Source organism: Lichenostomus cassidix, chromosome 5 (genome assembly GCF_008360975.1).
Source record: "Lichenostomus cassidix isolate B80296 chromosome 5, HeHo_3.0, whole genome shotgun sequence".
Taxonomy (NCBI): Eukaryota; Metazoa; Chordata; class Aves; order Passeriformes; family Meliphagidae; genus Lichenostomus; species Lichenostomus cassidix.
In genome coordinates, this window is record NC_139486.1 from 33,003,302 (window position 1) to 33,026,541 (window position 23,240).

The 23,240-nt window shown below is 38.2% G+C and overlaps 1 protein-coding gene across 6 annotated transcripts in view; it reads left to right on the forward strand.

Annotated features, from left to right (window-relative positions):
- Positions 1-23,240, forward strand: part of RAD51B (RAD51 paralog B) — a 411,052-nt gene that overhangs the window by 172,337 nt on the left and 215,475 nt on the right. For all 6 annotated transcript variants that reach the window (XR_014852614.1, XM_085062131.1, XM_085062135.1 and 3 more), the window contains one exon: positions 20,693-20,789. Coding sequence is in view for 5 of the 6 variants with exons in the window: in XM_085062131.1 (XP_084918257.1) it covers positions 20,693-20,789 (97 nt within the window). In the remaining variant the exon portion in view is untranslated. The remainder of the gene's footprint in view (positions 1-20,692; positions 20,790-23,240) is intronic.

Genomic DNA, 23,240 nt, shown 5'->3' on the forward strand with positions numbered 1-23,240 from the left:
TAGCCTGTTCTTTGAGTTGATATAGTAATCCAGCAGTGTTTAGGATTGCAATTTTCAGACTAGATGTCTTTTAGACTATTATTCCTGTGTGAATTTTATGACATTCATGAAAATACTTTGTTTTATGAGGTTTTGTAATTCTTTCCTTCCTTATGGTTTTTTTCTTTTTTTTTTTTTTTTTTTTAACCATGGGCTTTTCCCTTGTACCAGGCTCTCCTCCTCACCCCTGTTCCCCTCTGTTTTGATGATAAGCATCTTTTGGGTCACATACTTTAGAAGTCAAGAAGAGGAAAAGAGTCTAACATATTAATGGTTCAAAGTTGGTAATCCGTTTTTCTCCAATAAGAAAGTATCATCCTTTTTGATTAGTTTTTTGTATTTTTTTTAACTGAAAAGATTTGGATTAAAATATCTAGTGTATCCATAAAAGCAACAGCAGGTGGCAGAATAACTTCACTAGAAGTTGGTTTCCTGGCATGCTCAACTTTTTTCAATGAACTTAGAAAAACAGAAGCCTCTATGTGAGATGTGACCAATTGCTATTCTGAATAGCTGTCTTAACAGAATGTAACAGGCAATTCCCAAACACATGGAATTGTGTGCTACAAGGTTTTCTTCAGTTTTCAATCTGATTGTTTGCGTTTTATTTCTGTAGAATAGTTAAATGCTTATTAAGAAAGTTTCTGAAGCGATTGTAAGTGGTGCCTTGCTGTTGCAGAACAGGCAGTGTTTTAGTCATCAGCTGAAGTGTAGCAAATGCCTTTTTCAGCAGAAGTGTATCCATGTAAATATTACATAGATATAATCCTTTCCGTTTAGAGCAAAGCATTTATGTAAACATATTGCCATGAAATGCATTGTTCTGATGAGCAGTTTTGCTGTCATCTTTGAAGAAATAAGCTCCCTGGGAAATTACTAGTAAATCTTGACTAGCGTTGTTCAACAATCAAAGCCCAAAGACTGTGTGAAAGATGTATCTTGTGGGCTGGAGAATGGGGAGGGTGCAGCTGTGAATTGCATTTGATGGCTCATGGTCTGTTTAGCAGCTCCTTGGCTTTCTCATCTGCACCTCCCTGGGAAAAAGTTATAGCATTCAAAATTCTGAACACCTCCAGACAATACCGTTTAAAATAAATAGGACAAATAGCCTATTAGGTAATGACTTCCTTCACCTTGCTCAAACAGGATGATAGTTTGAGGTATACATTGGGCTATAGCCAGTTCTTCAGTCATAGCTGGTTGGTCAAAATTCTTGAGAACTACCAGGACCAGAAACAAGGATGTAATGAAATGGTATTTTCCCACATTGTAGCAATGGGAAAGAGCCTAACATAAGGACAATTATGATTTTTGTTCTCCTTTGAAGGTCTGAAATCATAGTAGTGGTAGGGTATTATTTTCTCTTTTTTTGGTCCTGACATGACCTCTGTTAGGGCATACTGTTTTATCCTGTAGTTCTCTAAATGTTCTATGCGCACAGTAACACAGCATGACTGCTGAAAGGAGTCATCCCATTCTCCCTCCATCCAGACTGGACAACTGCGGAAGTTTAGGACTGTTCAGTTTATGTCTGCAGAAACATCTTCCTGCATGGAATGAGCAGCAGTTCAGGGATGGAAATGAGATACAGGAGATGGCATTTCAGTCTCATCTTACACCATTTAAAACATATGTGAACATATGTAAAACTACAGTTTCATGTAGTGACTGTTCTGTGTAGAAAAGATACTACAAGTAATAGAGTTGTGGGGTTTTTCGCATAATGGATACCTATAAAGATGTCCCCAAGGGAACCCAGGAGCAGTAGCTGTGCCAAGAGAGTGTTTTCTTTTTTTCAAAACATGACTAAAATTGTTTTATGAAAAAAAATTCTATTCAGGTTGCATTTGATACTATCTTCAACAGCTGAAAGTGGCCTACACACAGATGACAAACCCTCAAAGCTACAGGTATCACAAACTTACATAAATGATCCTTATTATACAGAGCATGTATTGAAATGTAAGATGTTCTCATGTAATGATACGTTATACAAATCAACATTCCAAAGGAGAAGGAAAACAGTTAACTCCCAGGTATCTCAGCGCAGATGCCCAGGTGACCTCACAGTGCACATTTGGTGCATCAGATGGTGACTTTGTGGAGTCCTAAGAAGGCCTGAGAACAAGGGAGATGCAGGTGGGGGCTTTATGCCAATGCTTATAAGAGAATTTTGTTTTGTGTTGTGAAAAAAGTAATGCTTTGTAGCATAAGTGTGAAGATGGGAAAAAATATGGTTCCTATATGGAGTGAGAAGAGGAACTTGGGTGTGTTTGTGTGTGTTGTGATGCAGCTGGTTTACAATGGAATTTTAAGAAGTTCATCCACTTAAATGTGTTAGTTGAAAATAGCTGTGGATCAGGATAAGTATTTGTGTAAGATTTTTCATTGAGAACTTATTTAACACAATCATATTACTTCTGTAAGTGGTCCTTATCCCTTCTCTCTTTTTTCTTGCTTACAGATTCTTTGTTTACTTGCTTTAGACATACTTCAGGAATTTGTTTGGTTTTAAGTCTTCTTTTTTTTGCTTTTTCAATTCATTACAGCTCCCTAGATTTTATTCTTAGATACTTACTGCTATAGCTTATTTTCCTCTCAATCAGCTTTATTAGTCTGAACATTCATTTTCTAAGGTCTAGTTGTATATAAAAAATAATGTATAAATCTTTCACTGTACCTATTATTAGGGCTATCTGTTTTTTCGGAGATGTAGTCCTTCTGTAAAAACTGCAGGTTTTTAAACTTACTGTCGAACTGAAATGCTTTTAACTTCATCTCTTTTTTCTGCGTTTAGCATTTTAGGCTAGCTTCTGAAGTTTTCAGTTTTGGGGGTATATGTGTTAGATAGTTACATGTTTGTGATATTTCCTGGTAATGCCAGGTGTCTCTAAAAGGCTCGATGCTTGCCATTGATTACAGTTTGTAAATGAAACAATTGAAAGCAATAATCTTAATTGACATAATTGCCTTTTTTATTAGTAGGAGTATTGGTGCTATTAGTCTCAACTTTTATGCTCATTGTCCTTCTCCTGAAGTATGGAAAGAAATATAAATCTACATGTAACTTCGTTATATTTTCATGGCTCGGGTTTGTATTAATGAAGATTCAACAATATACTACATTCTCTGCTATTCTTTCAGTATAATATTAATGGGATGTACTCAAAACCTAGTTCTTCATCTGTGGCCAGATACTGATTTTTGTTCCATAGCCTTTTATTTTTTTGTCTATACATATAGCTTACATAAATCCTGTTCTGTTGCTACATCCTCTAATTTGGCACCATTTCCTTTAGACTTTTAATATTGGTATGTTAAATGTATATTTATTTTTCAAATGTGCATATTTAAAATATTTGCTTGCTGAAACTTTCTTGAAAACACCTTGTTTCTGTGATCTCTGTCCGTCTTCCAGTTCTGCTATAATGATTTTTTCCCTTGAACTAATTCTTTTGACTGCAATTCCAGAGTGTAGTAGCCAGGTTGGCTGCAACTTACACTTGCAAGAACATGCAGCCTCTGCCTCATACAGCATTTGTCTTTGAATAACTCTTTTGTATTCTAATGTTAAATAGAATGCTACAAATACTGCCAAATTTTTTTCATCAATGTCTGATTGAGCCCTGTGGTATCAACTCAGGAAAGCACTTAAACATATTTTAATTAGTGTTTAATTTATATACTTAAAATTGAATACATGCTTAAGTGCTGCCTTGAGTAAGAATACTTGTTCAAATTGTTCTTGGGGTCTTTTCTCTCTTCTGATGTTTCATTTTCTAGAAATATGTGTGAATGCTGTACTACTAACCCTTTCTGGCCCTAACATTTTATACTGTCTCCAATGAACTGGGAAGAAATTTTAGAAGCGTTTATTAGGCACAGTTGTCTGCTGCTTTTAGTGAACATCGCCATCTTCCCTTTTAAAACAGAAAGGTTGTCTTGATGTTTCTGAAGGGAGGTATGCTTTCTCTGGTTTAGAGTGATATGCAAATGCTTTACTGACCTACCAATTGTAATTAAAATAATGCTTCTAGTTCTGGTTGGGTGTTTGAAAGTGTTTCATATTTTTATCAATAATTTTTCTGAAAGCAGATGAAGTCGAAAGAATGACTGATGGGAAGTGAAGTCCATAAGGGCCCAGATGACAGTGGCAGGAATGTATTTGTGCAAAACCATGATGTTTTTGGAGAGAAAGGAAAGGAAGACAAGTACATCCCTGGGAGAAGGAGAAGAAAAGGAAGACAAGTACATCCCTTGTGAGATATAGCTCTTGCAGCATTTATTACAATTTTCTGATCTATGGTTTTGCTGGCAGTGTTTAACTTGAACTTTGTTTCATCCAACAACACAGAAATACTTGTGAAAATTAGAATAGCTTTCTAGTTTTGCATATCAGCTTGTTCCAGTATCTCTAGTGTCCAGTCTGAGGTGAGTAAAATCGAGTCAGGAGTGGGCATGTGCAAAATTTCTGCAAGGATGTGATTTATCTGAGTCTTCCCCAACATGTTGTCTTTTTCTGAATTGAAACCTCTAAACTTCAGGGAAAAGAGAAGAACTGGGACATGCAGAATGTCTTAGCTGCTAACTTACAAATAAGTAGACACAGTGTATGCCAAACTTCACAGTGCATATTCAGTGTCCTAGACATGTTAGATTTGCTTTTATATACTGTATAACACGTTTTACCTTTTGCATGTTAAGGATTATTTTTTGGTCCATTGATGGCCTCAGATAGTATTGCTTCCTCTCTGTCCATCCCCATGTCCACTGTTTTCCTTGGGCAATTGGAAGTGTTAAAAGACCTGTACTACAATAATTTCAAGGTATCTATAAGGTATTAATACTCTCTTTTTTACCCATTTGGTTATATGAATTATATCTCAATGTTCATTCAGTTGCAATAATAATGAACAAAAAAAGTTGAATCAAAACTGACCCTATCTTTGTGAAAGACTGATGTAAACTGTGGCAGTGTACATAAAAAGCTTCTTTTTTGCCACTCTGCAGTTGCTTTTTTAAAGCTGTTTGACACTGAGAATTATCATATGGCCTCTAATACATAATTATTTTGGAGAGTACTCAGCTACAAAAGTTCCAGGTAAGCTATCATTATCTTTGAGTGGTGGATAAACCAAATCAGAAAAGTGTAGAAGTAGTTTTATAGTCAGATCCATCATTCTTTCTGTCATATGAAAACACTACTCAAAAAGTTATTTTTTTAAGTTTTAAATAAGAGTATACTATGTTCTGCCTGGTCTTTGTGGTAAATGAATGTATTACTCTCCTTTCACAAACACATAGTCCCAAATACGATGCTTTTAGACGACAGTCTGAACCATTTAGAGCAGTCTGGCTCTGCACTTTTTGCTCTGAAAATTATTTCTTTGAATTTTAAAACCACTTGCTAAAATGCCTTCCTTCGGCACATTTTTTTTTTCACTTTCTAGCAGACACTTTTGTAGTTTCCTATTTTCCTCCTAGAAAAGAGAAGGTAATGGCAAACCTGTGCTTTGTAAAATTCAGGTATTGTAGATCAGTGGGCATTTTGTAAAAACCTGCAGTTCTTGTTCCCTGAGACTATTCTTCAGTTCTGTAGATTTGCTGCCTTTCTATTGCCATTTGTTAAGACCTGTTAGATGCTGATGCCCTTTAATGCTTCCAAAGTCTCCCAGATACTTGTCTTCATTTTCTGGTCTGTAAAATGCATGTAATCATCCCTGTCTGTCTTTTTTGAGATTCAGGATCTGACTGTTTGTAGTGTTTTGAGAGCCTCTTCTGAAAAATATAATGCAAGGTCACCGTTTTATTGTGTTCAGGTTTTTTGTTTTGAGAAGCATTGTCACATATATGTCAGTGTTTGTTGTGTGAGTCATATATATAGATATGATTTGAGTAACTGCTTGTGTGCATATATAGGGGCATATTACAGTGTTCATATTGTTGAGTACTTAGTCTGAAGGTAGTTTCTGCCACAATTTATACTTTTTCATCTTTTGCACAGCCAGTTTTACATGCAGGAACAGAAAGCCTCTGTACAGGAAGGCAGAATGGCAGGTTTAGCAAAATACTTCTGTTACTGGACAAACATAACTCTGCTGCATTCTTCTGCCTATGTTGGAATGCCATGTCCCTGGTTTGGGAGGGAAGATGGAAGGAAATGTTGTGCTAGCACTGAGCGGAGTAGCATTGCCAGTCTCCAGCCTACAATGTCACACTGCAAGGCAGAGGATTTTTTGAGTTCTGGTTTGACCTGGGACAGAGGAATTGGGAAGGGAGTGATCATGCCTGGACAAGCCTCTGACATGATGCAGATCTGGGGCAAAGAGCATGTACATACTATGTGTGCATGTGTATGTTCTAAAATGATGGGCATAGGCTTCAAAATTGAACTGTGGCATGGCTTGACTTCTTGGTAAACTAGATTTGTAGTGCAAACAGACCTAGTAGTTAACTTTTTTTCCTACTTTGTATTACAAGTTCTCGAGATTTCACTATAAATCCCACAGTAATAGTTATCTGAGGTGTTTCATGCACTCCTGTTACAGTAGTTATTTCAATGTTATAGGAGCTTAAGAAAAGATTTTAATCTCCAAGAATGGAGAGAATCTGCTTGTGACACAAACCAGAATGCAAACAAGAATACAGTCCTATATTATGCATTATTAACTCTTCCTTTATATCCTCAAAGTGCTACAAGTTTTAAGGAAAATGAAGAATGGACATTGTTTCACCTTGTTCATTTGCCTAAAACATCTTCCTGGTTTTCTGATACCCCCAAAATAATGCTGCACATTGGTAAGGTGGTGTTGGCAACTACCTGTATTTACATTATCTTTTAATCACCCAAATCTGATGCTATCCGCATAAAATTTCAGAAATATGTTTCACAAAAGCTTGTAGTTTAGTACTATCTGTGGAATTTGGGCTACTGTGACCCATTTAGGCATTGGTGAGTAGGTCTGAACCATAAAGGTCATATCCAGCCCTTTATCAAACTGGGAAGCATTTAGATGTGTTGGTTTGCAGTGGATCTGCATTTATTCTTGAGACTGGTTCTTGCTATTTGTAATCAGGATAGAAACTGTGACAAAATGAATGGTAGGTCTTTCTTGTGATGGTCATTGCAGATACAGTTCTCAGTCTGTCCTGCTGAGAGTGGGCGGCTTCTTGCTTGGTGGGAATGGCTTTGCTATTTACGGCCTCATTCCTTGAAGTGTTGTGAAACTTGAAGCAGGCACTTTGCCTCCAAAGCAGCAATTTTCAGGACTCTGTACCCCACCATGTTTTAGATGTTCCTCCCATTTATATTTGCTGCTGGTACTCCAGGCAGTGTTCATTCCTGGAGGAAGTTTGTATTCATTTTCCATAAATCATGCCTTCTCTTTACTAATTTGTGCCTCTTCCCCTTTCTGTCTGAAACTTCAATGTGGATGGAGCTCTAAATGAGCCATTGCAGGCTGCAGTTACCTCAGCAACAGTTCTTTCTTGGCTGTTGAGATTGAGTTTGGATTCAAATCTAGGTAATCACTGATGTTTTCTCCAGCCTGTTAAAAACATCAGCTTTTACAGCCGAGGTGGCGATTTTTATTTCATCACTGCCCTGCTCTTTCTCTGTGTGTGTGTGTGTTTTACCCCATGCTTTTGCTCGGAGGAACAGAATATTTTTTCCGTGCTGCTTATACCAATATATACAGCTCCTTATTGAGCCTCGTATTTTAAAAGCAGTCCAAAGTCTGTACTTGTTGATCTTGTAACACCCTGAAGAATAACTGTTTATTTGCCTTTTACTGGCACAGGAATGATCTGAGTTATCCAGTTCAGAAACTAAATAATTACAGGCGGATTTGAAGCTATGCTACATTGCTGTTATTTTGTTGTCTTTGCTGCTCTGGAACTATTCAGTACTGCCTGCTTTATTAAATAGCTCTTTAAAAAACACCCTCAGTAAGCTCAAGAGAGGCCAAAAGTTGTTTCCAAGAACAGAGTTCGCAGCTAACATTTAAATAATAAGCTGGCATCTATTTGCTACTTTCCGTCTGTTTTAAATACAGTACTAATACTTCACAGAATGTTGTACAACATACCAAAATACCTTGAGCCACAAGAAATTTTTCAGATTTACCCTTCGCAAACTTGCAGTGCAAACCAGTGATGCTTTCACTCCCAGCTCAAGCAAAGGCAAAGGATTTAAAAAACCACATCACCCGCACCCCAGAAAAAAAAAAAGTGCTAAAAGGAAAGAAAAAAGCCCATGGGTTTTCTGGAGGAAAGTTTTAAGAGTTTTGTTACAAGACCAACAAGCCCATGCATAGAACCTACAGAGGCCAACTGTTACTGCTAAATTGTATCTAGAGGTTGCCCAGCTATACAGTAGAAGACTCTGGGAACACAGGGTGGTTTGTGGTGGTGCATTATGATCTTAATCACACTTCATGCAGTGAGTTCAAAGCACTAGGAAAGCAAAATACTGAATCCCACAATACTCTTATGGAGTAGGCCTGCTTTGAAAACAGGGCACAAAGATGTTATTATATCTGTAAGCAGTTGCAGCTACTTAGCCTCAGAACCAGGATTAGAAAACATGTGATTGGACTTCTACTCTCTCCTGTTCTCCCTTGAATATTAATCAAGGTGAAGAGTTAATAAGAGGAGAAAAAGTCTGAACTGGTTGTTTCTCTATGAATGTATTTATGGACAAAAGGATGAAGTTGGACAGAGAAAACTCCCTGATCATGTTTTACTTTGGTGTAACTCCTTTTATGGTCAATAGAACTAGACTTGCATTAAATCTTACGTAGTCTGGAATAAAAACTGAGTAATATTAGTAAAATCCAAAATGAGAACTTACCTTGTAAGGCTAGTTTCTATAATGAAGTGGGTATCTAATGTTCTGGAGGAGGAGATAAATTTAAGAGGCTGCTGGAGTATAATCCATCCATTACATGATGTTTCTTTTGTGCTTGGAATTTTAAGGCTTGGTAACAGCAAATAGTGATTTTTTTTAAAGGGAGAGCAACAAGTCACTTTTTGAGGATCAAATTGTTGTAAAATAAGCCATAGTTATCTTTAATTACACCCAAGGAATAGCCAATTAAAAAATAATTTTTTTAAATTAATAGCACTACTGCTGAAAACATTTTTCTAGTTGACGTTTCAATGATTGCAGGAATCAGACTGCATAACTAAAGGCGCATATGTCATAACTGCCCTTCTGTCTCCAGAAGCTGTACATCTCCACACCACCACACAAGGTATTTTGCAAATTAGCATCCGGCTAAACATGAAGGAATTTTCACTGAGATTCAAATATAATTGGGCAGTTAACTTTAATCTGTGACACACTCTGCTCTGCTACTGCACCTTGCTTTGAAGTTGAAGTACCTTGCATTAAATTATTTTAAGCTTTATTTTAGAAACTCTGCAAATACAACCTATCCTTTCCAGAGAAAGTCTACTGGGCTACTATTCCACTGTCAGTGTGCCAATCCCAGTCTCCCAGCATCTGTAGCTCCTACCTCCTGACCCACACCTAGTGCATCTGAAGATGCACTTCCTGCCTGACCTGAAACATCTTACTGGTTTTTTTGCTCCTGATTTTCCACAATGTTTCCTGATACACTTCAGTCCTATCCAGAAATCATTTGTAATCTAGGCCAGGTTTCCCATGTGTTTGCCCAAGTATCTCACTCCTCACTGGAGGAAGCTGCTCCGGTCATGAGGCTGCAGAAAACCTACTGGCACAACAGAAAATCCATTCTGTTGACTAAAGCATAATTTGCTCCTCTTAAGTTCTTCTCTAAAGTAAATTATTGTAATTAATTTTTAACATTACTATCTTTGCAATTTTTTGTGGAACTCCACAATGGAGACTCTGATGTGTTTTTTTTAACAAAGACTTTAGATGAAGCAGTTTCAGTGGAGTCCAAGGAAAATATATGGCCCTGTGTATTTTAATAGCAAGTCTAGGAAATTATATTAAAAAACCTCTATCTGCAGTGAATGTTTAATCTAGAGTTCCTGCAAAATTTCAATTGGTTGCCTAGAAGAGACCAGCTGCTTTTCTCTGATGGCTCTATATGTAGTTTGTAGGATGAACAGCATATCTTTCTTGCACTTGGGTTAATTTGAATGAGGTGCAAAAATTACTTTGTGAAGTTTAATTCCTAAAGAGCAGATGCTATCTAATTATGAAAAAGCTGAAATCCTGTACCATTCCCAAGGTTTTCTGAGAGTTCAGTATCACTGAAGATGCCACAGCCTGTTCTTATTCACCTGACATCAACTCACAAAAATTCTGTAATTCTAGTAACAGCTGTAAATATTCTAGAGTACCCAAATAGCTGAATAAAGATCTCTAGTTTTGTTTTATAAAGTGTTCACAAATATTTGCATAAAAAGTGAGGTGCCAACAATACAGAACAGTAATACTGGTGGACCCAGTGTCATTTCCAGTGGAACCAGTGAACCTATTCTCAGTGATTATCAAGCCAAAGGGGATGTGTGTCATGCTGCAAACTCAGCACAAAAATGATTCCTTGCATTTTTCAGAGTTCATTTTCCATCCTGAGTCCTAACCTTCAAAGAGGTTTCTAGTTGCTCATGCTTCCAAGAAAAATAGATTCCAATTCAAGTAAGTTGGGTAGCTTAATAGAAATTTTAAAATGTCACATAAATGCCGATTTTATTGGAGAAATACGGGTTAGCTATATTTCCTAGGGAAAGGACTTAGACAAAATAGGATACAGACAGTAACTTAAAACAGTAAGAAAGGTAATGCCACTGAAATGCCAGAATGCTTTAAGCCATAAAATTATTTATTTTTTCCCCCAAATATTGATGAGAAGAAACTTGGAGGATTTATGTCACGCCTCCTCTTCTTTCCTCTAGGAGGTATCAGATCTGACATGTTTAGAAAATAATTATACACATACATGTTTGGACATGTTTTTTGCTGTCTTTGCAAGCCATATGATGGTAGTAGTTACCTGCTTGAAAAGATTAAATGATTGAACAAGGGGAACAAATGTTCTAGCACATCCTAGAAGTGCTTTCTGCTGCTTCCACAAGATACCAAGGGGCAGTCTAAACTAACACGGTCCTCTCTCTAAAAATCAGGGCATAGGATCATGATGGGATAAGGTACAGCTATGGAAAGTGTTTTAAAAGCTGTCCAGCAAGGATGTAAATTGCAGTAGCCCACTGAGCTGATTGAGTTTGCATCCAAGATTCAGTGAGTCTCCTGTGACCCACTGCCTTGAAGGCTTGAAGGAATTAATTGGAAAGAGTCTGAGGAATTAATGGAATTAATGACATGAAGTTGTGCTTTACATACTATATCTCCCTAGACCTGCATGTGTATATTAGTATAAATGGTCTTTCTGGTGGGCTTGTCAAAACACCAAAATCAAATAAAAATGCTCATACACTAATTATCAACTTGAAATAGGCCATGAGCCCTAAGTAGACCTGTGTTAGGAGTATTTCATTAGTTTAGTAATGAATAATAGACACTTCTCCAATTACTTCTTATTCCTATTGAGTTGTTAGGAAAAAGCTAAGTATAGACAGGTATTAAAAAAACCTAAATAAAATAAACCCCAAATATGGAAAGAATTATATAATTTGCTGGGTACATACTAAATAGTCCTGAGGTGTCCTAGAGTGCCTGGAGGAGTATGAGCCTTTCCACTTTCAGCTCTGTTCTTGAAATCAGGGTTTAGGAATGGTAGTAAACATTTGTGGTACCTTTAGTCAGTTTGCTTAGTGTCTGAGCATCTGTCTCTACAACGGGTGACTACATTTATTCCACCAGAAGGTAGTGAGATTTAATGTCAAAGAATTTGTGTAGCTATAGGTAAATTTGAAGTGCTGGATGAAGCAGGGTAAATGCATGGCAGAAGGTCTGAACCCTGAAAGTGAAATGAAAGAGCCTTCAGTCTGTTTTGATCTGCTAATGAAAACTAACTAGTGCCAATAAACTAAACTAGGTTTTTCACTGAGAAAAAAGTGAGCATGAATTTTTACTTCCTTGCAATCTTATGAAAGAGTAGGAGATGTCTCTCATCTTAATCTGGAGCATGCCAGTGCAGAGCTGAAGTTCTGTACTATTTTGCTCATGTTCCAGGCAACCCAGTTTCTTCACCATCCTGCAAAACCAAAGAAATTCAACCAACCAAAAGTCCTGTTGCAGAGAACAGCGCACAGTCGAAGAGTGAACTGTGAGTTCATAATTTTATTTTATTTATTCTATTACAAGACAATTTGGCATTCATCAGAAAACTCCCTTTTAAGCAGCGGTGCTCACTGCTTTTCGAGTGCAGCAGGTTTTGTCTGTAAAAGGTGCGTGTGGATTACAGTGGTTTCCTGCAAGGTGCTTTGTGTTGCCTTGGTCAGTATCAGACCAGTCTCTTACTGTGGTACATCAGTAGCTGCACACACGGGAAAGCTCAATTCAGAAAGCCATCATTAAGCAGAGGCTGGAGGGGTGGGTGGAGGAGAGGAAGATCTGCTGGAAACTTAACAGGGAGCTCTGGGCGACTGGCAGGATATGAAGGCAGGTCGCAATCCCTCTCAGGGGATGCGTATCCCTGCAAACAGGTCTGTGCAGGCTGCTGGATGTGAATGCCTTCCGGGCACACAAACCCTTCTCCCGGGCAGCATAGCACAAGGGTGCTGCGGTGAGGATTTTGAGGGTTACGTTTGTGTTGGCTGCATTCCTTGTTCACAGAGTAGGAAAGGCTAAAGACCTCAGGCTATTGCTGGGTGGTAGCTATTTCAACTTGAAGGCGTGTAGCCGCCTGAGAACAGCATGCTTTTGTTTTGCTTTGTTTCTTTTTTTCTTCTGGTGGAAGTTTTAATTCATTGTGATGCTTTTTAAGCAGTTGGCAGAGATGTGAATAGACACTTCTTCAAAAGACTTACGGAATAGAATTGCTTAACTTTGTACTTTTCCTATGCAAAGCAAAATAAGTTTGATGTAAATATAGTGGCTAGTCTCTGAAAGATACCTTGATTTCCCAGTCCTGTTCCATGAAATCCAATAAATGTATAGTCACCTCTGCTGCTATGAATTGCCTCACTGAGGGAGGAAAGAGGAAAAGTTTGTGTAGAGAAACCTTGGCAAAACAAGAGCTGGAAGTCCTCTCTCTCCTAGGAGCTCTAATAAGGTTGCAGCTAGCCAGCAATGTGTCCTGAACAACAGATCTCTAATCTTTTAAAAGGTGCTTGTGAGCCTTCCAGAGAATTGTGGTCTCTTGTTTCTGTGCTGTTCAATTGCCTTTTTTTCCTGGATTCTGATGAAAATAGGTGCAGTTGAAATTCCTCTGAGGCAAGGCCAGCACTTGTAGGGGTATACACTGCATATGGGATTAGGAAGTGTTTCTCAATAGGCTTCCAGTGGTCTGTGTGTATATATGTGTTATTCAGGGAATTATGCCAAATTCTGGTAACATAAGTTGAGATGTGAATTCTAACAGCTCTTGGCTTTGCCTTCAGTCAGGGTAGCTGCTCTGCTATGTCTGAAAATATCTGTCTGCTTGCCTTTAGCCTGTCTATCACTGTTACCAGCTTGTTCCTCTGTCATCTTATAGGCAAGATGGCTGTAATGGGTACCTTGTCTTTCAGCTGATTTTAGCAACAGTTGTTAAACGTGGGCATTTGTATATTGCTCGTGCCTGCAGTGAAGCAGCTTTGTGCTACAACCATTTTAGTAAAACTGAGTTCTGAGTAACTTAGGCCTTGATTAAACACCAGAAGTGGTATTTGACTTTAGACATGGGAATTTAATTTATTACAAGCCTTTTTGCTTGTGATGGCTGGGCTTTATAGAGTATCTGACATTATTTGCATTCTTCCCCACAGAAACCCGAGCTGTTGGGGCTGGTGGCCACTCAGTTTAGGAATACAGGACACCTACTGGGATGAGTACTGGGTGGGTGTGGTGAGTTGCTTGGATTTGAGACGATTAACTGTTGAGTTTTTTCTTTTTTTATTTGGTTTGTGTGAGCCAAAATAGTTTGCATTTTCTAACAATAAAGATATGTGTATATATTTAATCTTCTGTTATTATAATAGTTGTGATATAAATATGTTAAAGTTAGTCCTAGAGGCCAGAGCTGTCTCAGTTGAGCAGAGGCTTTTCTTTCCTCACTAAAAGCCATTCTCCCGCAAGGCGAGGCCCTGTGGAGCAGTGCTGTGGTAACTGGCTTCGAGCACTGCTGTAGCTGTGGGAACTTGACATTCTCTCTTGAAAACTCTTATTTTGGTTAGGAGCTCTTGGCGTTGCATTCAGACCTTTCCTTTTTTTGTTTGTGACTTCATGATTTCACCAGAAATGCTCAGTTTTAAGCATGTTTTCTTCCTTATGAATATTAGGTACAAGTTCTGATGAGGCCTTGTGCAATCTTTGACAGCTTTTGTGACAAGTGGCTACTGATGCTGAAGAAAATCTTCCTGAGGAAATAGAAGTTGAAGAAAAAGCAAATTCAGTGTGTAGCATAGATGAAGTTCACAAATACCCTGTTACTGTGACAGATGGTGGTAATTTAGGATTCTTCCTTGAGCAGACTGATGCCAGTCTTGAGGATCTGTAACAGGTTTTCAAGGAGAAGGCTGTAATTCTCACAGCTGTTCAAAGCATGGTGTTTCACCCCATTTTTCTCACTGTTCTTTTCTTCTGTTTTCAGGGTTGCTGCCTGCCCCATTTGCCTTTGTGGTATTGCTTGATGCACTGTCCTTTAGCTAATACCTCGACAGTAGTCATTGTTTTAAGCTATTACTTGAATGCCTCATTAAAAGCTTCAGGGCAAGGAAGAGAGGTGCCTTCTCAGGGATTGGAACTGGGATTGGCTGGGGTTCAGTAAAACTTCCTTTCCTTCTCCTCCAGCATGCAGAGTCATCACCCAGCCCCACTGACTTGTCACTTGTACTTGGTGCTCTCTAATGACGTTTCTTGAGCACAGTGAAAACCACAAAATATACGGACTATTAAGGGTGGAGTAATTTGGGATTATGGCAAGTGTCCTTATGCTTGCTCTCCCAGCTCAACAGGAAGCCTTTAATAAGAGTTTTGCTAAACAGTGTTGAATGTGAAATGGGGATTTCTGCTTCCTCCTTTTAACAAACAGCCATTTCATGAAACAGTGTGGTTTTTTGCCTTTTGGTACATTCCAGAAGACTTTATACCTTTGCTGGTTACTGATTGATAGTTCTGAGCTGAGCTCCCTTTAATTTTGCAATAAACTAACAAGGAGGCTGAGACCACAAGTTTACAGAAAATGGTTTATTTACTCAACTGGATTTACAAGGATGACAAAGTCAGATTTAGTAGTTTCAGTGTGGTCTAAGAAGGGCAGGAGGAGTACTTGAAATATTGTACTGTATAAATAACCAAACAAAAAAATAGTTTGCTTATTCTTCTGTGTAAAGTTCTTAGGCCATCTCTCTCCCAGGACCTGCAGGGATTTTCTGTATATGAGGAACTTGGCTATTCCCAATAAATGGAAGTGTTGTGATTTTAGGCACAATAAATAAGTTTTTTTTACTTTTCTAATGTGCTTCCAAAAAACTAGCATTTCCTGAAATCATGTCAGTGGAAGGTGACTCTGCTTTCACAAAAACAGATTTTAACAGAATATTAACACTGTTGTTGGCTTCTGGATTAAATCTTAGAAGTTGCAATGATCTGTCTAGAACCTGAATGCTGTTTTCACTGAGAAACCCTAGTGTCTATTTTTTTCCAGGTGCTGGCACCTATAAAAAGTGAGAAAGTGATCAGAGGAGTAAGTTGTGGGTTTTTAAAACATGTCTAAAATCAGGAAGTTGAAAAGTGTTCCCACTGTCTTCTTGTGTTTATCTCTGGGTTTTCTAACTAAGAAGGATTCTTCTTGCTGTCATAACACTTGTAATGGTCACATGGGGTTATTTTACAAACTGAGGTTGCTATGCTGCAGTAACAATTTGAAGTAAAAGATTTGGAAATTGTGTGGTCCGTCATTTGTGTGGTATTTTAAGTAGTAGACTTTTTCCCAGAAAGGATCTTGAAATCTGAATCTGAGTGTCTAAAGAGTTGGTAATTCTGTTAGAATTGGAAGGCTGAGGATTGTAAATTTTCACTTGTTAAATAGCTATCTGAACCAATGGCAAATGAATAGGCTGAAAGGTTAAAGGCAGTGGTTCATTGAACTCCATAGGAGACTGCATGAGACATATTTCCAGTGTTACTGAGTTGTCTAGCTGACCTTTTTGACTTCTTTCCCTCTTTTAGCAGTGGGAAGTGTTCTCTATTCATGCACACTCACTGACTGAAGAAGCCCTACACCCTTTGTTCATCAGGAAGTAGAAAGAGAAAACAATAGCACAACTTCCTTACCTGTTGCACATGTCAGGACACAGTTGTGTGTGGAGAGGTATGATGTTTTTTCGTCACTTTTAGTGGCAATGAAAATACTCCGTTCCATTGGTTGATGTTGGAAGTAGGAGCTCCTCTTAAAATACTGAGTATTTTTTAAATACAAAATATTTTAAATACTGTGTATTTCAGTATGATAACATGAAAATACCATGTAGCAATATTCTCACTGTTGTGTGTTCTGCTGGAAGTTAATAAATGTGTTACTGAACCTCTTGAGAGGAAGCTCTGCTTGGATGATAATGATGTCCAGTATCTGTCAAAAGGAACCACAACAGAGGCAATTTTTCCTTATCTACTTAGCCTGAGGACTTGGCAGGTCTCCTGTACTAAACAGGTTAAATTAATGGCAGATCTACAGTGAAAAGTTGAAGAAGTGCTATAGGTAGTACAGTGCAAGGCACTCTAGTAAGTCTGCTTGGACTAGTGGCTCAGCTTGTTTGCAAGCCCCCTTTAGCAGTGTGAGGTGGTTTCTTTCATGTGACACCTATCAGATCAACTTGAACCTTGTTGTTGGTGGTTTGTAAGATACAGTATAGTTAACATCAAAAATAGCATTACATTCTGTGCACACATTGCATATGAAGCAATGTGTGAGACTCAGCTGATGCTGTCCATGCCCAAATGTGATTCCTCACCAAAAAGTCACAGAGCTGTTTCACACCAGATCTCCTTTGTCTACCTGTGTGTTCTCTCCATTTCGCACACAAGTTTAACAATTCCCTCAAACACCTGTTTTGCCACTGTCTGAATACGTTGAACCATTTCAAAGGATAGCAGAATGGAGTGTAAGCGTGTCTTTCAGGTTAGTGAAGGAGACTTTGGGGAAAAATTAATAAATTCTTTAAATGTGCCGCTGTAGTCATGTGATACCAGTATTCAGGGCTTCAAGGTGAATGCCTGTAGGACTGGTGACTGCTGAAAATGTAGGGTCTTGTTTAAATGGTACTTTTCACTGCCAGCGTTTTCATGACCAGAGTTTTACTCATGGAAAAATAAAGCTTGGCACTTTCCAGTAAGGGCGTATGGTTGAAGTTTTGAAGATAGACGTATCTGTTCAGAGGAGTTCCCTGAATCTGTGTGCCTTTTTTTCTTTGTAACTGTCGCAAAGGACCAGCTCTTAGTAGCCCACAGCTTGTTTGAGCTAGCGGGAGTTTGGAATACTCTGCACACTCTCAGAATGAGGTTCAAACTGTGTTATGGTAGCTGCACAAAGATACCTGAAAATACATACATATATATATATATATATATATGGTAATAGGAATACCTATACCTGATGAAAGAATTTTGCAGTAAGCAAGGCTGCAGAAGTGTGACAGGGAACTTGATGCCAAATTTAGTGCTTAGCTAACAGCCTTGTGTTGTGGCTGAACTCGTCTCACAGGAGAGCTGAATCTATGTTGATCTGCAGATGTGCAGAAATGAAAAATAATTTTCAATTAATTCCAAAATAACCATTCTGTATATGCATATGTCTTCATCTCAGAAGAAGTGTGCTTATTCAAGATAGTATTTAAATATGTATTTAAGCAAATGTGTAACCATCAGTGAAGTCATGGAATTAAGAATATGCTTAATTCCCATCCTCAGAGCACGTTAGAGAGGAACATTTACTTGGGTAGGACTCTGCTTTTTTAAACTGATTTTTTAAACAGTATAGCAGGGAATCTAGGATATTACTATTGAATAGTTATTGGAAGATACTTCAGAAACTGAAATCTAGGTACAGAGGCATACCTTGAGTTAATTATAAAAGGTGAAGATTTTCAGGCCTACAGCTAACAGTGCTGTGGAGTTCCTGGTTAAAGAAAAATCTGAAAGATTTAAAAAAAGGCAGTTGCATTATTCTTGTGGTTCATTTTTCTTTTTTTCTTTTTTTTTTTTTTGAAGCCTTCAAAGTTAGTTTCCTTTGAAGGAAAGCAATATGAAATATGGTGTGCTTAGGTATTTTTTTCTATTAAAAACGTTCCTTAAGCATGGTAACATTTCTTTAAAATGCGGTGTATAAATAATAAAAGATGTGACGGCACAGTACAAAGATTATCTTGGCATGAGTCTGGGGTGACTGAATCACTTACAGAGCTTGATATTTGTTAATAATGTGATCATTGCAAAAGTGTGCCAATGAAAACTTCATACCTCACCAGTACGTGTGATTATAAGTTTGTTAGTGTGCTCTGTTTCAGCACATTTTCTAGTACTGGGTACTATGGATAGGTGAGTCTGTGGCTTTTGTGACACAGTGAAAACACAGTGAGAATAGTTTCAAGAAGGAAAGGTCTCACATCCTGTTACTTATCCCTGTCGACTTTTGGCTGCCTACCTCTTTCATTTGCCTTGAACAAATTTTGATGCCCATACTATCACAGGGATGAAGTAGCTCATTAAAATGGAAGATAAGCATCCTGGCAAAAATAACGGGAAAAGTAACTTTTTTTTCTTTGTTAATAAATTGAATGATCTTACCTTGTAATCTGATGAACAGGACAGCAAGGAGGTGTGTGTACCAGGCCCGTTGCTGTCTGCTTTTGGGTGCTTATAGGTGCACACAGCAGCTCCAGTGGAAAGAGCGGAGGAGTGTAAGGTGTTGCTTGTTTGTTTGCTGTTGGCAGTATTGCCAGTCGTACCTTGAGAACCTTAGCTGAGGTGTATGACCAAACAAGGCTGTTATCTACCCTGTCTGTTCACTGCAATGATCGTAGGTGCCCAGTCCCAAAAGTGCATCCGGTGGTTAAGCTGTGCAGAGTGATCATAGCCAGCTGAAGTTGGTTCAGAGCTTGTAGCCGATAGCAGATGAGCATGAGGAACATCACTATGCAGTTCTGAAGGTCTTGAACTCCTGTTGAGTACGTGAAGATTTGACTTACACACTTTTCAATTTAGTCCTGTTGATAGAGTCCATAAAGCTCTCAGGCACCATCATAGCTTTTTGCAAGCACAGAGATGGGTGGGCTGGCATGAGCAGGGAGGTAGAGTCTTGTAAAGATCACATACTCCACCACACTGTTGGCATCTCATGTCATACTGCCTGAAGAAGACACAGTCGCCTGCAGCACCACCACTCTGACTCCAACTCAGTCTGACACAGCTTATGTGGGGTCTCAGCATGGGAAAAGAAGGGAGAGAGTGTGTCACATCATACTGCTGAAAGTGTTAGAAAGCAGGAGGAAGCCATGATCAGAGGGAGGGATGAGTAGTGCAGGGAAGAGAAGAGAAATTCCTCTTCCTTTTAGCAGTGGTAAGCTGTTCATTTATTCCAGTAGCATCATGAAACGACATCCACAGAGTAGTGTGTAGGATTCCTTTCTCCTTTCCTCCTGTGTCAAATACAGCTGAAGAGAGGCCATTATTACAAAGAGAGTTTGTTTGTAGTGGGTCTGTTTTCAGTGCAAGTAGAAGGATCATTTTTGTTCTTAAAAAAAAAAAATTCCTGAAGTTTGTCAGTCAGCAAAGTGGAGACCAACTGTTATTGCAGAAAGTGCAGCTGCTAGAGATGCAAAGCATAATGAGATAATTGTGGCTATGGCCATACTCTTCTCTCTGTGGTGTTTGCTGTGTTTGCTTAATGTTTTCTATAACTAGAAAACAGTATGTGTTCAAAGGTGCAAGAAATTGTTCATCCCTTGTAAGCATGAGTATTGCTCATGCTGTCAGGGGAGAGCACTGTGTGGGTACTATAGTCTGTTGTTTATCAGAACCTTGTAGTCCTGCAAAACGCATAAAAGTCCTCTTTTGCGAGGATAGCCCTGTAACATTTAGTACTTTTGTGCTTCAGATCAATGGGGGTGTATCCCTACCATACCTTTCTCCATGGTACTGTGTTTCAGCCAAAGGAAGAAAGTGTGTAAGTTGTGTGGAAATTCCTAGGAAAAGAGATTTCCTAATTGCCTATGAAGAAAATGGTGGGTTTTTGTAAAAAGCATCAAATTGTTCATGGAAGATGAACAAAAGATGAATGAAGCTCTTCTTAACGGTGGTTTCATTTAAGGTGCCTATATGTATCAATGTACTGTTGTTTAGTATTTCATCTTTCTAACAATATCCCTTTTCCTCCAGTTCTTGCAGTTGTCTCTTTCAGTTTCTGCAGGTAGTTCAAAATGTTCTGAGTGAATTTGCTGGAGATCATAATAGAGGGTCATCTCAATGCTGTGCTGGGAGGATTCCAGTCCTGGGCTTCTCTTTGCCTTCCTGTAGCTATAAAAATTCATTTCCCTTCCCCCTCTCCTTGTCTGTTTGCAGGTTATCTTGACAAATCAGATTACCACATCGCTGAGCAGTGGTCCTGCAAGCCAGGCAGACGTGGTGTCTCCAGCTGATGATTTGTCCTTGTCTGAAGGTAAGAAATCCCTTCTATCAGATCTGAAACTCTACACTGACACAAATCCACACTGTAACTTGCAGTCTTCTGTTGATATACAGGGGGCTGAGAGAGTCATATTATCAAGTCTAACCTAACACAGTCTGGAAACAAAATTATTTTTCAGTTTCTCTGAAAATCCATTTATAAATAAAAAGAAAAAGAAAATATGTGGAGTAGCTAAAAGGATCAGACACTTTCTAAAGGCTGGAAATGAATTTTTGAGCCATGTCAGCTTGTCAGCATTGTACTGTCACTCACGTGCATTTAAAGCATTATTTTCTCAGTCTTCTGAAGCTGCTGCAAGAGTAAATACACAGGCTAGTCTGCAAATTTCATCTTATCTAATGTTTATCAGTGATTCCAAAGAGAAACAACTGGTCACAAAGGAAGGAAAGCAAATCCTCAGTCCTGTTCCTTGAATTACTCTTGTCTGGTTTTCAAGTACAGTGCCTCAGACTTCATCTCTCTGTTGTGTGAATGCAATATGGGGATTTTTGTGATGCAGTATATTGCTTTATATCTTCTTGCTTCTGTTTTCTGCACAGAATTATAGAAAAGCGCTGGTTTTGAGTACTGGTGAGGACTTAGTGTGCTAAGAAGAAAAGATAATTCTGAATCAAGGTTTACAAAGTAATATAATAATTTCAGTTTTCCCAACTTGCAAAGAATGGTCAGGGTACCCTCGTGAGGGACAGATGCAGAAAAGTTTGTTGTTTAGTGTTCAGTTCATTCATGGACCCAAGTGTATGATGCAAAGCAATGCTCATCTTTCTTGTAAAGGCATGATAATTGCATACAGACTTTCTACTTTGTGTACTGTGGGTATTTTCCCTCTTTGTCTTCTTGCTGCACTTTCTTGTGGTTCTGTTCAGCTACTCTGTGTTCTGGTTGGTCACAAACAGTCATCTCAAGCTTAACATAAGTACAGCTTGGTGGCAAAAACAACTAAACAGTTAAAACTGACAATATTTCTGCGACTCCTTTCAGTGGACAAGAGAAAGAGGTTGAAGATAGATTTTAACAGAATGTCAGGGAGTAGCAAGTAACTACAGTGCAATGCCTTAACACTGATTGCTGTGTTTAGTTCATAATTCTGTCAATAGGAGCATGGCAAAGTATGGCCCATTAAATAATTTTAGAATTATGCTTATGGCTTTTATTGGCTCCACCTATTGCCAAAGTACTTCCGAAGTTCATTGCTCGAATATTGCTCCCTAGCTGTGGCAGAAAGAGTTGAAATTTGGTAACTAGATTTGGAAGAGGACGGTGTAATTTTTAACCTTTATGATTTCCTCCTTGGCACAATGTTGTTGTGTGTTGTCTTATTAAATGTTCTTGATCACAGTACTTGTGCTTCCCTTTGTCCTTTAGATTGCTATGTGTGAGCTTTGTCTGAAAAGAAAGGCACAGCTGACTCTGAAGTGGGAGTAAGAACAAAATACGTTTTCAGTAAAACATATTTTTGTCCTGTGGTTAAAATATTTGAAGATTGGAAAACACATGGAATAGTTGAAATGTTTCTAAATTTCTCGGCACATGTGAAAGATTATCAGTGCTGTGTATGACCTGTAGTTCAACAGTATTCTGGAATCAGGACTACGTAAGAGATGGCATAATGATTCTTCTAGCAGTTACAGGTTATTAATGAAGCTATCATGTTGTGTCTAAACTACCACCATGTTTTTCACCTTTTAACTTAAAAATGAAAACATTTTTAAGTTAAAATCTTAATTTTTTAATTTTTTAATTTTAAAAATTTTAAAAATTTTTAATTGTAAAAATTAAAACATATTGGTGCTCTGTATTTGATTCCTTTATTGTTCTCATTCCTTGTTTTCAATTATAGATCTGAAGAGGTAAAATGTGCCAGCATCACACTTGTTGAAAATGGCAATGTTTGTTTTGCCACAGGACAAGAACAGTATAGACATCAGCAGTGCAGGCTCCTTGTAATTCAAGTTTTATCAAGGGATGTAGGACTGATAAACTCCTTCTCTCCCTTCCCTCCTCTCTTGACTAACATTGATATGGCATTTACTTGCTGTGTTGTGTAATGGAAGAATACAATGGATCTCCGCACTACATGCTTTTCTCCCTATGTCTTTCTTATTTATAAAATGGCTGCTTCTGGATTTCCATTTCTCATCACTTTTAACCCCTGTTGTCTATCTGTGAGTAAATGTGGAATTTCAGGCTCATTTGACATTTGATTTCTGTGTTTATCTTCCCATCAAAAGGTGTGGCCAGTGTGTTTTGGTGGATTCTTTTAACATCATGGTGTTGACATGACCTGAGAAAGTTCCCCCTTAATGTATTTCATGTTAGTTCTTGGACATCCTGCAAGTAGCAATACTTTAAGCTTCTGATAATATTTTGTACTTTCAGAATCCTAAATTAATTAGTCTTTTAGAGCCAGTGTGATAGTAA